This window comes from Melospiza melodia, chromosome 1 (genome assembly GCF_035770615.1).
Source record: "Melospiza melodia melodia isolate bMelMel2 chromosome 1, bMelMel2.pri, whole genome shotgun sequence".
NCBI classification, from domain to species: Eukaryota; Metazoa; Chordata; class Aves; order Passeriformes; family Passerellidae; genus Melospiza; species Melospiza melodia.
Genome location: NC_086194.1, coordinates 57,173,787 through 57,190,030, shown reverse-complemented (window position 1 = coordinate 57,190,030; position 16,244 = coordinate 57,173,787). Strand labels below are relative to the sequence as shown.

The 16,244-nt window shown below is 39.8% G+C and overlaps 1 protein-coding gene across 1 annotated transcript in view; it reads right to left on the bottom strand.

Annotated features, from left to right (window-relative positions):
• LOC134429056 (dual specificity calcium/calmodulin-dependent 3',5'-cyclic nucleotide phosphodiesterase 1A-like) overlaps positions 1–16,244 on the bottom strand; it is a 104,292-nt gene that overhangs the window by 31,305 nt on the left and 56,743 nt on the right. Inside the window, exons 9-11 of the mRNA XM_063176498.1 lie at positions 14,802–14,903; positions 13,315–13,435; positions 3,256–3,337 (exon numbers count right to left, since the gene is read on the bottom strand). Coding sequence (XP_063032568.1) covers positions 3,256–3,337; positions 13,315–13,435; positions 14,802–14,903 — 305 coding nt within the window. The remainder of the gene's footprint in view (positions 1–3,255; positions 3,338–13,314; positions 13,436–14,801; positions 14,904–16,244) is intronic.

Here is a 16,244-nt window from a genome sequence, read left to right as displayed (position 1 = left end):
TAGGACAACTTTTCTTTGGTAAGTGGCATATTTTTCCTCTATTACCTGTAACATTAATAAGTTATTCAACTCTGTTACTTTAAAATAGGGATTATAACAAAGTTGGAATCATAATCTGCTATTGTAGAAAAAGAAATTAGGACTTTATTAAGCATTATGTAACTTTTGCCATATTCCCACATGCCTTGCTCCCCTTGTTTCCTCTTCCTCTTTACCTGAAGACACTGAGATTTAAACACAGTATTTTAGTTTGCTATTTAAAACCCTGAATATCAAATTAGCCTGAGTTTTAAAACCTATTAGTGGTAATGACCAGTTTAACATTTTTCTCCTTCAACAGAATGAACATGATAAACACTTCTGTATGCTAGAGACTAAGATGATTTCACCAGTTAATACTGCATGTTAAGAGTGAATTCCAGGCATATGCCTAGTGTTCACTCGCTATACCTGTGAACACCAACATTGAAAAAAATGGATAGAGGACAGTTTCTCTAAAGTTCACCATAAAACAAAAAATCAGCAGCATGCACTCATTAGCCTTCATCCACTGTTTTCTGAAAGTACATTTTTATTTCTTGATAGTAAAAGGACAAAAAAATATACTCTTGCATATATCAGCTGCGAAAAGAGGACAGTGACAATAAAGGCTGATCTTCAGTTACACTAGTTTCCTAGAGTTTGAGCCAGAGAGGTTTTAGCTCCTGATATGCTTGTTGGAAAATATTAAAGTCTTGGTCCGGTTTTCTTTGCATTTTTTTTCTCTCCCCCACTATGAACAAGCAGCTTGACTTCCAAACATAACTCTACCAGTTTTTGTACTTCACAATGGTACAGAAACACTTGCCATATTCATTCTATTGAATAAGAAAAGGGATGATAAATTGGTGATCATTGTTAACATTAATAGGTTTTCAAAATAAAGTTCAATAATTTATATTCATTGGGTTTTTATTTATCAGCTTAAACTGAACAATTTTTTCATAACCTGGCACAACAGGAGAAACACATTCTTTCCTTTGAGGAGTTTTTTTTCTGTTGGATTGCTTAATTTTATCAACCATACTGCCATACCCTGCCATCTGTGTGAGAATCTTTAATTAGTGAAAATGTGTGCCTACTGTTGTTGCATCTACAGTGACCTTACAGCAGCAAACCAACAACTACAAACAAATTGAGCCACTAGAACACAATTTCTAGGCTGTGTCCTTGATAGAACCAAAAGCACAATTATATTTCACTAAGAATGAAAGCTTTTAATTTGTGAGAATTGATGGCTTAGTCCTTAGTGCAGATGACAGTCATAGAATCACTAAGGTTGGAAAGAACCTTTAAGATTGTAAAGTCCAACCATATAATAGCACAATTTGGAATTCAGTAAGAACTTACTCCTGCAAAGAAATGTAATTACTATTCCAGGAAACATTTTTTAAGACTATTAATTGGGTAAATAAATAAATGAAAGGAGATTATTTGTCTGAGAATCTACCCTACAACTTTGAAAGTCTTATCTCAGCAGATAGCCAGAAAATAGGTGGTTGCAATTTAACAAAAGGGACATAAAGAAAGACACTGTCAAAAAGTGCAGCAGACTGAGAAATTAATAATTTTACAGTGGTAGAAGGCAAAAATAAAGAGTAGTCTATTAATGTCAATGGATTACTAAACTGCACAAATAAAATAATGTATGACTAAATAAGCCTGCCTTTGCCTACTGACAAGTGCCTCTATGGTAAATTGTATTTCTGATGGTTTAATATAACAATAATTTTTCAGTAGCTTCACACAAGGGGCATCAGAACACAAGATTCTTTCCTCTTCTGGTCTTTCTGAGCAAAGGAGCCGGAAAGGAGAGGACCAGGAGAACGGGGTCCCAAGCATACACAACCCTATGTGGAGGGACCCTGGGGAAGGCAAAACTCCTCTTCCCTGTAAGGAGTGAGGAACATGTCTGAAAGTTGATAAAACAGATGTGTAAGAGAAGTATCTACCTGTAACTTCTCTCACAGCAATCAGAGAGGGAGAGTTTTTCTTCTCCCACAGCACAGAAATAAGCCTATGTCCAGGAGTCTTCAACATGAGTTTCATCTGAGACTGTAGCACTTCAAGTTTTGTTGCTGCTTTCCTCCACCGAGCTACTGGCAGAACACACAGTTTCTGGTAGGTTATTGTTCCAGAGGAGTAAATGCTACAAGCCTGGTAACCAGGCCAGGCTTGTATAGGGCTCTTCAGACTCAGATTCTTAGGTGAATTGTCTAAATTTCCAAAGCCAGAAAAGTCTGGGATGCTGTCTCTGAGATAATGGCTTGCTTACCAGGAACAATGAAGTAATTTTAAACAGAAATAGCTCTTAGCCAAATATATGAATTTATAGTTTCCTAGATTCAGCGAAATCTTTCTTTCATTATTTGAGAGAAATTTCTTGCTTTAAATTTTTGTTTGCTTTCTTTAATATGTTTTCTATCTTTCTGGTTTTTTCAGTTCTCTCAATTTTAGTGTCCATGTTATCTTTCCCTTTTCATTCCATTTAGCTACCTATTCTCCAGTTGAGGCTGGAACATATTCATCTACCTTCTTCACTTACTTCAAAGGTATAAAATCCACCCACAAATCCACCTTTTCCATGTTCTCTTCATTGTACGAAGCCCCCTGAATAGTTTTACTAGCGCCTCTTGTTCTTTCACTAAATGTGAGGCTTGTTGCCTCATGCTTCCCCTGCTTTTTCACTCAGTAACTGAAGAAGAGGTAGAGAAAGTGCTGTTAGTGAGTCTGTAAAAAGATCTCTTTTTCTGAATTGCGGGCACAGGAAAAGATTTGCAAGTTGCTTGGATTCAGTGAAAAATAATGTTTGGTTTAAAGCATCGGGAGGGAAAGGGTGAAAGGAATAAAATATTTTGTCCAGGTCATCAAAGGAGCAGGCATTGCCTTTTCATGTACACCAACGACATTCATTCACATGATATTCTCATGTGTGCCCTGTCTTCACAAATCATGAAATCATGGAGTAAGTGTCATAACCAGGTACTGTAGTTATTTCTGCAAACACATCAGAGGTAATTTGATTACTGTATTGGAACCATCACCATAAATTTAATGGCTCTTCTTTGAATTGTTGATCTGGGGAAAATAATGCCATTGTGTCTTATTTCCTCTCTTTAACAGAAATCCAAATTATATCACTAGGATCTTAGTACTATTGAGAAGATGAAGTTTTTCTTTTAAGATGCTACTTTGCATGCACCAAAAGGGACATACCTATTTGAGACTGAGCAACCATAGTAGATGTCCGATCACATAGAGGAGAGAAGGGCAGCCCTAGTTCTGCTTCCTTGTCACCCTGGAGGAAAAAATTGAGAAGAAATTTTAAAAAGACAAAACACATTGCACTTTTCATATATTATGTCATGACTGTAAAAGCCTCTCATTTTACTTTCTTTAATTAAGTTTGGATTTTGTTTAGATTGCAGTTTTTTAACATAAATTGTGGAGAATTTGAGTCTCGATGGAAAAGTTATAGTCCAAGAAGAACTTAGTGAATTAATATCTTGATTCCAGTGACTTTTCATGAGACCTTTCCCTGCTTGTTGGGTACTTCTATGCACCAACTAAAAACCCCTTGAGCACAAGAATGCTTCTCACTGCAGTTCTCCAGAGATCTCGGTTCTCAGAGCAAATCTTTGATGAGCAAAGATCACTGTCAGGACTGATTTTTCAGGGCTTGCAGTTCTTTGCACATCTTTTAGATAAGACTGGCTGGATGCAGATTAGTAATTTTTTTCCAAAGAAAACACTAAGTTTTCTATGAGAAAGTAACGTGCTTGTTTGATGTTGGGACAAGCTGTGGACATTGTCTACCTGGATATCTCCAAGACTTTTTATATGATTTCCAATAGCCTCCTCCTAAAGACACTGATGCATTATAGTATAGACAAGTGGTCCATGGAGCAGGTAGGGAACTGGCTGACAGGCCCCAGCCTGTCAGAAAGTGGTGGTAAATAGCATCTTTTCAAACTAGCAACCTGTCACAAGTGGGATACTGCAGTATTCAATACTGGACCCAATGCTGTTTAATATCTTTACAAATTATCTGGATGATGGGATCAAGTGTACCCTGGTGAAGTTTGCTGATTGTACAAACCAAGTGGGAAATGGAGCACTTCTAAAGGGAGAGCCATCCTGCTGGTAGAGCTAGATAGGCTGGAAGAGTGTGCTTACAAGAACCTTATGAAGTTCAACAGGGACAAATGTAAGGTGATACCACTGGGAAAACATAATCCAGGACCACAACACAGGCTGGGAACAACCCAACTGAGGAGCAGCTCTGTGGAAAAGGACCTGAGGGTCCTGTTGGACTAAAAGCTAATACAAATGTGGTGCTCTGGTGAAGAAAACAACAGAATTTTGGGCTGCAGCAACAAGGGCATCACCAGCAGAGATAATGAAATTATTATTCCACTCTACTCAGCACCTGCCAGGTCACAGCTGGAATACAGTGCTCAGTTTTGGTCCTCCCATGCAAAAAAAAAAATAAGTGGATAGGCTGGAGAGGGTCAAGAGAAGGGCTACAGAGATGATGAAGCATCTGTGAAGCCTGTCACGTAAGAAAGGGCTGAGAGAACTGCATCATTAAGCCTTGAGAAAAGAAAATTTAAGAGACCGTATCACCAGGTTCCAGTAATTAAAGGGTGGCTACAGAGAAGATGGAGACCCCCACTTTACAAGGAGGCACATGGAAAGATATGGGGTAATGGATACAAGTTACTCCTGAAGAGATTCTGATTAGACATAGGACAAAAAATTTTCACAATGAGATCAGCCACTTAAATGATCCACCCAGGGGAGTGGTGGATTCCCTAGCATTGGACACTCTGAAGATTCAGCTGTAAAAGTTGCTGGATCATCTAGACTGTGCTTTTGCTAAGAAAGGTTGGACCAGATGATCCTTCAGCTTCCTTCCAACCTGGTATTCTATGATGCTGTGAATATGACATTTCACATTACCTTTAGATTACATTTACATTTTAACTACATAAATCCAAACATGCCTACCAGCCCTCAGAAGTGAAAGTCCTTTTCTAGAATCACAAGATGGTAGAAGATCAAGTGTTATAACCCCATATTTCCCAGTTTTCCAGTTTTTCAAGTCACATGGTCCAAAAGGCCTGTTATTTTAATTCAGTCACTCTGTAACATTGCTTTGTGTTGAGAAGATATGTATAGGATGACACAGCTGCAGTACTCCCCACAGAGCATTCAAATTTAAATAGCCTGTTAAATATACTGTAAAACAATTTACTTAAATTAGCAGGTCGTTATAATTGTGCTGAATTTCTTGCCAGTGTTCTGACCAATGTCAAATAGAAGCTATAATATTCAGGAAACATAGGCAGAGAAAGTCTTCTGTGGATATAAGAGCTGAATTCCTATTTTTGTTAATATAACATACATAAAAGGGATGCATATTTTCTGTTAGGATTTTGTGTGGAACAACAAGCAATAGTATCCTTCTATTGCAGAACAATTCTGATTTATGTTAGGAGCCTGATATACAAATATCAGGGTAGAACACAAACTAAACACAGAAATATTTCTAAGTAACATTCCTTTACTGTGTCAGCTGTGTCACTCTCAATGACACATCTCTCAATGCCAGCTCATAATTCTTCTTTTACTCCTTAGACCTTCTAAAAATCACCTTGGCTAATTATCTTGGAAAGAACACCTGCCTGCCTTTGTGACTGCTCAGAAAGACACTTGGTTTCTAAGCTGTTTGAGCAGCTTCCTAATGGCTAGCTAAAATGCATTAGTAGAACTAATTAATTAAGGTTTGCTTTAAGAAATGCTCAAACATGTTGAGTATAAAAAAAACAGTTTTGTTCTTAGAATCTTTCATACCTACAGCATGGTCACTTGATGTACCAAGACCTGTGCCATGTCACATCTCAAAATACTGGGAAATAAACGGAGCTGGGGACCTTTTCTAATATAGGTTAAGTCAGGCTTTATGTCTCTGAAGAACACTTAGCATAAGGGAAAGGAAAGGGTCTGCAATAAGTGACCATAAGGAAATACATTTCCAATCCTAGGTCAAGCAGGTTCCTTACAATCATAGTCCCCTTGGCTAGTAGTAGTTCTCAATATCATGGTTTAGGGACAGTATTCTCCAATTTACTGCTCCCACTAAAAACCTCAAAACTCACTACTTGCTCACTACCTATTACCCATTACACTCCCTCTGGAGTGAAAGGTTGGAAAGGAGAATTGAAGGCATAAAAAAAGATACAGACTTAAGAACAATCTCTTGGAAACAGCAATGAGGTAAGAAAACAAACCATAATCGCAACAATATGAATAGCAGAATTGTACAAGAGAACAGCAAGTGATTCACATGCAGATGCTCAGCGTGGAGCCCAACCTGACTGCTGCCACACTACCCCAACCCAGAAGAAAGCCCTTCCCCCATCTCAGGAAAATTATGTGAAGTGGTATGGAATAACCTCCAGGTCCTAGTGATGCCTCCTCTGGCTGCTGAAAAATTACCCTGTCCTGTTTGAACCAGAACAGTACTCACTCCTTATTCTATACCATTTGCATTATGCCAAGAGCTTACACTTTCCAACTATATATTTATATCATTTTAGAGAAAATATATATATCTGTATGTGTTTACAAGCACTATTATAATTTTTGTAGTCAATGGCCATCCCTCCAAGATATCTGTTAAGTTGATTTAGTCCATGACTGTGGATTCTATCCATCCTAGATGTCTTCAAGGGCAGGAAGGCTGGTGTTCTGTTGGGTGTGTGCAAGATGCATCAGGAGCTCACAACTGGTGTATCTGGAGCAGTCCATATCCACTGTTCATGGTGCTTATGGCATACAGTGGCAGTGTCATTCAGCAGCCAGTATCATACAATTCAACATTACAGACTCTTCTCACCCAGAAATCAAATCCCTTCAAGGTAATGTTTCCCTATCACTCTGCATTACACACCAAATGCACCCAGATCCTTCAGCAAAACAATCCCACATTTGCTTGAAGCAGGGCTAAGCCAAACTTCTTTCCAAACATATTCCTCATATGCACCACAGTGACTTTGCTCCCTTATATGGTATGTGGAGGTTTTAATTGCACAGGAGGAGCTCAATTAGTGGGGCCTCTAGTATGGACTAACCAGATGCCTCCACAAAATGTAGATCCTAATGCTTGAATATCTCACCACATATTACTTTCTATGTCTTTTTTAACAGCCTGTTTTACCATTCAATATTCCCAGAGGCTGGTGTATGATAGTGAATATGATATACCATGATTTCTGGCCCAGGTGTTTCTGAGGTGATTTTTAAAATTAGTCCTGTTGTCTGACTCAATTCTTTCTGGGGTGTCATGTTGCCATAGAACTTGTTTTTCAAGGCCCAGGATGGCATTACAGGCAGTGAGCACATCTCCAGTGGTTGTTTCCACTACTGTCAGTACATACTACTTGGTGGGTTTGAGCGAGTGTTTTGTGAACAATCTCCCTGGCTTCCCCATATTTATATTTCAACCATTGTCCCCCATCCCACAGAGGATTTACGCACTTGGCCTCCTTGACTGCAGTGCATATTTCTCAGTTGTGGATAACCTGAGAGACAGGATCCATGGTTAAGTCCACCCTCAGTTACAAGCCCATCTCCTCCCTGTTGCATCTCTTCCTTGATGACCTGAGGTATCATGGGCCCACCGAGCCAGAAATAATTCACCCTTATTCTGCCAATCCAGATCCACCTGAGACACTTTAATCTTGGCAGCTCAATCCACTCATCCATTGTTGCATTGCTCTTCAGTAACCCAATTCTTGGGTGTACTTGCATCTACATGACTTAGTTTTACAAGCCAGGCAGCAGTGTCTTGCCACATTTCAGCAGTCCGGATGGGTTTACTCCACACAGTCAACCGGTCTTTTTCCATTGGTCTGTGGGCCACCCCCACAGAGCACTTGTTACCATCCACAAATCAGTGTAGAGGTAGAGTGCTGGCCATTTGTCTCATTCAGAAAAATCTAAAGCCAGCTGGACATCTAACAACTGCAGCCTAAATCCACTTTGTCTAATTGCTGCAACTCATCACATAGAACTCCACACAATAGCTTTTGATTTTCAGTATATTCCTACAAAACAGCCATCAGTAAAGAGTGCATATCACTTTTCATTTTCTGGTAGCTGATTATGTATGGTGGGAGCTCCTCAGCACATGTCATCTTTTCCTCCTCCAATGATGATGATAGTCTAAAATTTTTGCCTTGAGGCCAATTCGTGATTTGTGGTTTTTCCTTCAGGCCAATATCTCTGGGCAATTAGGGGTTTCTGAGTGATCAGAACAGACCCCTTAGCATGCATCTGAATATGTGAAGAGGACTTTCCTTTTCAATATCCAGCCTCAAACAGACTATCAGGGTGCCACGAAGAGCTGGCAGTGACAATCACTTCTGAAGCAGTTAGAACTCCTTCTTCATAAACTGCCAGTAGCTCTTTTTCAGTTGAGAGGTAACAGGCCTCATATCCTTTGTATTCCAGACTCCAGAATCACAGGGGTTTTCTTCAAGTCTCCCAGGGTACCTTCAGCCAGAGATTCAGGAAGGATCATGCTCCCTGGCTGCAGTGTACAGCACACTTTTCACATTTTGTCCTGCCCTAACTGGGCCTATTGCTCCCAAGGAGTCTTCTGTTTAATTTTTTTACAAATCTTGTTGCTGTTCAGGACCCCACTTAAAATGTTTCTTCTTCTGGGTAATTTGTTAGAGAGGGTTTACAATCTGATTGTAATCTGGAATATGCATCCTTCTAAAACCCACAGTACTGAGGAAAGCTTGTGTTTCCTTCTTGCTGGCTGGTGAGGACATAGCTGCTATGTTTTTGACCATATCCACTGGAATCTGATGATATCTATCTTGCTATTTTACTCCTAAAACCTGATGTTCCTGGGTAGGTCCCTTGACTTTGCTTTATGGCAAAATTGACCTTCAGGAGGATGTGGATTATATTCCTTTTTCCAAAAAAACTCTCTCTGTTGTGTTGCACCATACAATAATGTCATCAACATGTTGCAAGTGTTCTGGAGCCCCACTCTCTTGAAGTTTAGTCTGAATCAGTCCACAGCAAATAGTGGGGCTTCCACTCCTGGGGTCATCAGTTTCAGGTGTAGGGGACACCCCTCCAGGCAAAAGCAAACTGTGGCCTGCATTCTCTTGACAAAGAAATTGAGAAAAACACATTAGTAGTGTACATGATGGCACCATCTTGCTGTCTTGGACTCCAGATCATCCTTAAATTCCAACATATCCAACACAGCAGCTCTCAGTGCTGTTGTGACTGTGTTCAGGATACAACAGTCCACTGTCAGTCTCCACTGGACTTACACATGGCCATATGGGGCTGTTAAAGGGTGAGTGAGTCTTATTGACTACTCCCTGGCTCTCCAGTTCATGAATCATCTCATGGATGAGGGTCACAGAGTCCCGGTTGGTGCAGTATTGCTGATGATGCACTGCTGTGGCAGTAACTGGTACCTACTGTTCTTTAACCTTCATCAGTCCCACAGCAGAAGGGTCCTCTGAGAGACCAGGCAAGGTGTTCAGCTGTCTAATTTCCTCTGTCTCCACAGCAACTATTCCAGAAGCCCAACAATGCCCTCTTGGGTCCTTGAAATAGGCTCTCCTGAGTGAATCTATGCCAAGGACACTCAGGACCTCTGCGCTAATCAGAATGGGGTTATTTCTGCCTTTTGTTTCCAGTACATTCATCTGTTGGGATCCCCCTGTCACCACAGACACAGAAATAGATTCTGTCTGTAATATATAATGTAAAGTAATTCATGCTTAGGGGGAAAAAGTATAAAAATAAAAATTGTAAAATGAATTTAACATCCAGTGAGCCTCTGACCACGGACAACCTGGAGACAGATTACCACACTGAAGTTCCGAAACTCCTGGTGGCAGCAGGAGAAGAATGACTAGTTTACTAATAAAAGAACGTGGCTGGTGTGGAGATGGGCTTCCCCTGGAACCATCAGGGAACACCCAAGGACGATCAGTGTTTGATAGATACCATCAATCAAGATAACCAAAGTCTTCGATAAACATACATCTGAATATACGACTTCCCCTGACATGATCAGTGCCTGCCACTACCCAGGAAACAGCAATTGTCCAACTCTGCACAGTAAAATTTTAGAAACTTCATACAAATGCAGGGTAACAAAAGAAATCGGGCACCTCTGCCTCAGGCATAAAAAACTGTATAAAACAGCCCTGCTGGAGATGGCATTCGTGATCAGAGGGAGATCTGATGCGACAGAAGTCAGATCCAGGTTCACCCAGTGTCGATCCCAGGCTCGACGCTGTCTCTTTGACTGTGGCTTCTGAGGACCGTATTTTCAGTCGCGAAAATAAAATCTTTTGCATTTATTAATTTAGCTTTCTTGTTGATATGTCCCTATAGATTCTGATGGCATCAGGGTACAGGTGTGCCAGTGTCAACTAAAGCCTTATACTCCTGCAGGTCTGATGCACAAAGCCATCAGATCCATACAGTCAAATTGATCAGGTTGTCCCTTTCCTGCTGCTGGAGGCAGAGCCCCTCTAGTTGTAGTCATAGTCATTGTTCGTGTCTTGTAAATGTGAACTGGATGTCCTTTCAAGAGAATCAGAAGAATGGATTCCATTCCATTGAGTCTGACAACTAGCCCACTGGAAACTGGAGCAGCATTTATGCTTGAAGAATTTTCTGTTGCCCTTCCTCTCAATTCACACACTTGTGCTGCTAGGGTAGGGGTGGATTTTCCATCCCACTTCCTCATGTCTACTCTGGGGTCAGGTAAAACTGCAAGTTATCTCATGGTGTGTGCCTTTTCCAGAGACTGTGGCCCATACTGGAGGTGCACAGGGCATTTTCCCTCTAACATGCTTGAATTTTCGAGTCTGTCCGCAGTTGGGAAGGAAAAAAATTATTTTATATTGCCACGGTAGTGTAGTCACCCGAAGCCCTCTTTATTATCTTTCCTTCATTGATATCAATGCTAATGAGTTTGTGTACAACAATGGCGTGCTGCATACAAACTTCTGCCACATGGATTGTGTAAGCTGGACCTGATCTGAGTCTGCAAGGGACTGCTTGTTGCTTGAACCCTTATAGGTACCTACAGTGCAGCTAATTCTTTCAGGTACTAGATACATTTCTCCACAGCTTTTCCCCTGCTTGACCACACTACTAGAATATACTTGCAAGAATTAATACCTTTCTCTCACACTTGATGGAGCTGCTCCAGAGGCTAAGAGTTTCTGTTCTCTTCCCAAACCCTTTGTCAATGCCCACACCCAGGACAGGGCTCCCAGTGGCATAGCTTCACTACCAGGGTTAGGTACCACAACCTTGTGAACAGACCAAGCAACACTGCGATCACTCCATACATAGTAAACCAAATGCCTAGATCAAATTTGTTTCCAACACTCTGGGGCCACATCTGCTGTTACCTCAATTCTTTGAGTCCCACAGTGGGTGCCAAACTAGGCTGTTTTGGTTTAAGAATGGTATTCTTAAATTTAGTACTCCCACCAAAAAACTCCAAACCATGACTGCTCACTGCTCACTTACTCCTCTCCTCTCTTCTCCTTTCCCTTCCCCTTCCCCTGCAGTGGGCTGGAAAGGACAATTGGAGGCACAAAGGTAAAGATTAGCAATTGAAATAACAGTAATCTACTGGAAACAGCAATGAGATAAGAAAGTTCAAGAGACAGGAAGTGATTCACATGGAAATGCTCACTGAACACCACCCCAACTCATAAAACAGCCCTTCCTTCATCCCTGGAAAATGAAGTGAGATAGAATAACCTCCAGGTCCTAGCCATGCCACTTCCTGTCTACTGCAAAAAGTAACTCTGTCATGGCCAGAACTAGGACAGCAATTTGTGAGATGTGAGTTTTTCTTCTAATATTAAGTAGGGACGTACTCATTGATTTAGTACTCAATAATTTCAATGAACACATGTCTATGCTTCATGGTAAGCTTAATGGTTTTCCTGAAGAGGAAATTATTACTGCATCTGAATTTGGAATTAGAATATGAGTTTTATATATAGCGTTATCTAAAAAATATAAATCTGTCTACTAAATTAGAGTAGAATTTGTTGGCTGAAATTAAAATACTCTTTAAAACATATAAAATAATAGATTGTCTTCATTACATGTGTAAAATAAATCAAAACTTGGAGGTTTTGTGGTCTCGCATCCTAAAGTGAGGTAATCTTAATTTCCTCATAAGTCTTTGGCAGTCATGTATTTTATCATATCTAGGATAACTTTGAGCTAGAAAAGCATAAATATGCACAGGTTTTCCCTAAAATTCATGTTAACCTCATCCTACATGCATGAGCCTCCTGTGTGGCAAGACAGAATGAGTTGCAGATATCTGCTTCCACCCAGTAAAACAACTCTTGGTTTGAAAAACAAACCAAAGGAAAAATTTCAAAGCAAATTTTTGCAATATCCTTGTTAAAACAGGGATTACTGCAGTGTCTTTAAAAACAGATACCATTTTTTAAAATTGTCTGAGCTTTTAAAGAATTGTCATATTTTCTCCTTTTGCATTTAGATTTACTGTAGAACATGAAGTTATTGGACTTTGCAGAGAAAATAAGCACTTAAGTGCTAGCACTGCTTAGGTTAGCAACTCACACTGGAGAAAAGTATCCCATACACTCCTTAAGTGCTCTGTTTGCTTTTACTTATTGTTTTTATTTAATTCTTTAAATACTTTTTATTAATCACTTGAGAACCTTATAATCATCACACAGAGCTCAATGATTTGTCTAGATTTGTGGGTCAGTCAACAGGTGATCCACAATGAACTATAATTTTGATCAGTTCACTTCTTTTAAAGTAAGGGCAAAGTAGGCCTTTTTCACATCCATTCCAACAATGAAAGTAGAGTTCTCTAAATTACACCTATACAAACATGGTTTTATGGTTCTAGAGCTGAGTGACATATATTCCATCTTTTCCTAATTTGAAAGACTTATTAGCTTCCCAAATTAGAATTTTTTCTATGTAGGTAATGTTTAAATCTATAGGGAATGTATCAGACACTAGCTTCCTATGCCTAAGAGGCATAATAGCCAGTGCTAATTGTGCCAGAGGACAAAACTCCATACTATTTGGGAGGTTCTTAAAAACATCAGAGAAAAAGAAACATATCCGTGTTAACATTTTCCTACTTCCTTACCCAATCCTACACACTCCCTCTCAACTGCAGAAAAGAAAAAACTTCCCTAGCTTTACCTGTCTGAAGAACTCCTCTAGCAGAGACATGGTCCAGCGATGATGGAGATCCCAGGCCTTGGCTGGATGACTGATATCTGCTGTATGTAATAACAGTGATAAGGCTTTCGGCTTGTCAATTCTGAAAACCCAAAGGATCAAAAAAATTAATTGTCTGCTCTTGAAGGGAAGAATGACAAAAATCTTACCTACAGGAAAATAAGGTAATTATAATCTTTGGCCAGGATATTTGTGAAGTGGTTTTTTTGATCATAAAATCAAACAACTGTGAAAGACTGTCTTATTTCTCCAACATACATGATTCCTGGTTTAAAAGAGATACTAAGAAATGCAAAAAGAAATATTGCTCAGCTTTGCTCAGAAACTTTACAGGCTTGCTTGTAAAGATTTTAAAAATGAGAGCGCCCATACCAAGAAAGCATTATTTACTGGGTTCTTGGGCTAGCCTCTTAGGTTATGGTCTTGCAGAGCTGCTTTGCTCCCCATTTAATCAGTGCTGTATTTATTCAGCTTAGAAGAGAAAATAGCCCCTATCATCCCACTCTAATGAAGAGTGGGGATATCTGGGGCTCTGACAAATCTAGACAATAACTGATAAATTTTTCTCTGATAGAAGACTAGTATGAGTACAGAAGGGAATCCTGATTTCACAGAAAAAAAAGTGCTGGTGATTTCTGATTATCATAACCTAAGAGGCTAGCCCATGAACCCAGTAAATAATGCTTTCTTGGTATGGGTGCTCTCATTTTTAAATTCTGCTTTTTGGCTATCCAAAATAGTTGAAGGAGTTGTAGCTTTTGAGGGGACCAGATGGCCAGCAACACCCCAGTCTGATACAGGTATAATACTGATATAGATATAATCCTGATACAGGTATAATTCTGGTATATCTGTGTCCAGGGTGAATAACTGCCCATCACTCAAGGCAATGTAGAAGGAATTTTTGGGAAAAAGCTGTCGACAAAATACTACAGCTCCCAGTGGCATACTGGGAGAAGAAAAGGCTTTCCCCATAGTGCTCCATCTGTTATTTTCCAGTCCTTCCCTCAGTGGATCTCAAGTTTTCATCTGTTCTCTGTTTATGAAGAAGGTCCCTTTTGGGGGTGGCAGCTGATACCATCTGCATGAGGGCAAAGTGCAAGTTATGTTCTGCAGGTCTTATAACCTAAGTCATACTCAGTTATAGAGGTTACTCTAATGAGTCATGTCCTTGATGTTACCCACCAGGGAAATGCCCAATGAGGCTGGTCCCAACAATGGTGACTTTTGAAAGCTTTGGGCCACCAGCAAGAATATAGATGTGCATGTAGGTATGTGCCCATCCCTTCATAAGTGAAATAATTCAAAACTCACCAGCAGAAAGGAAATTGCTGTAGATATCAAAGAAAGAGAGGGCCTCTGGAGAGGTGCTTTTGAAGTTTAGCACTTTGGCAAAGCACCAGCTGAAATGCAGCCCCCTCATTGGGCTATGTTGTGAAATGACTCACCCTTCTGGTTGCTGCAAAGCATTCTTCATAGCTTTGATTTGCTGGAAGTGACAGGACATATCGGTAGCCAACACCATCTCAATGACTAGAGCTCTAAATTCCCTTTTGGATAGCATCACAGTGAGGGAAGCAAGGAAAGAGAAGCACAAAAACCACCATCAGACACACTCCAGTCTCTTTTGTTATCTGCAAATTATTGGCAGTAATGCTTTTGCATGTAACTCTTCATTCCTTTTCAGGGATGGGGAAGAGGATGAAGGATTTTCTGCACAAACATAGAAATGGGAGGTATGCAAATGAAGCCACGTGGCTAATCTTTGGTAAGAGAAATATTAGATGTTTTCTGAAGAGCACATTGGTATTAGTATTCCTTTTTCAATTAAGCACAAACTTCCTAAATTGTTTTCTTCTCTAGGGCATTCTTAGAAGGAAGGGAAAAGACTGTTTAAAGCCTCAGAATGAGATACCTTGATTCAGCTGAACAATATGCATGTTTAAAGTTGAGTCGTATGGTGGAAACTCACCACATTAAAAAAATTGCCTAGTGTATATGATGCATACATGAAATAAAGACCTTTGAGAACCTGCACTACTTCCCTGCTGTTATTAATTCAAAATACTCCTGTATGAGATTTTGTAAAGCAAACTTGCTGTCCTGTTTGTTTTGTTTTTCTGGACTAGAGTTGATTTTCTTCTTAACTGGTAAAATGCTGTGTTTTGAGCTTAATATGTGAATAATATTGATAACACACTTGATGATTTTGTTGTTGATAAGTAGTACTTACTCCAAAACACAGACCTTGGAGTTTCCCATACTCTGACAGTGAGCAGGTGCACAAGAAGCTGGGAGGGAGCATATCCAGGACAGTTGATCCATCTGGCCAAAGACATACTCTATACCATAGAACGTTATCCCCAATATATAAACTGGAGCCAGTGATCATTACTTGGTGACAGACTAGGCATCAGTCAGCAGGAGGTGAGCAATGGTATTGTTCATCACTTGTTTCTCTTGGATGTTATTTCTCTCTCTCATATTTTCATTACTCTTATCATAATTATCATCATCACCATTAGTAGTAGTATTACAACAGTAGTTTAGGCTCCAGTTGAAATTTCTCTGAAGGTGATATGGATGTTCCTAAACAGTTTAAAATACCAGAATGTTGTGATCTAGCACACAATACAAATTTGTTTTCTCTTTCTCTCAATTCAGTCTCTACAGATTACCAGAGGAAGAACAGCTCAAGTTTAGCATACCAGCTCAAGATTTTGAAGATTGAAATGGGTCAGCACTCATTTTAAAAGAAATCACTACTGTCCATTTTATGAATGTCTCACAAAGTCTATTTTGATGATTCCTCTCTTGCTCATAGTAACTGTGCTCAAATTCCAGCCCTAGGCCACCACAGTGCATAGGCCCAAGACAGCTGTGCTTACCTA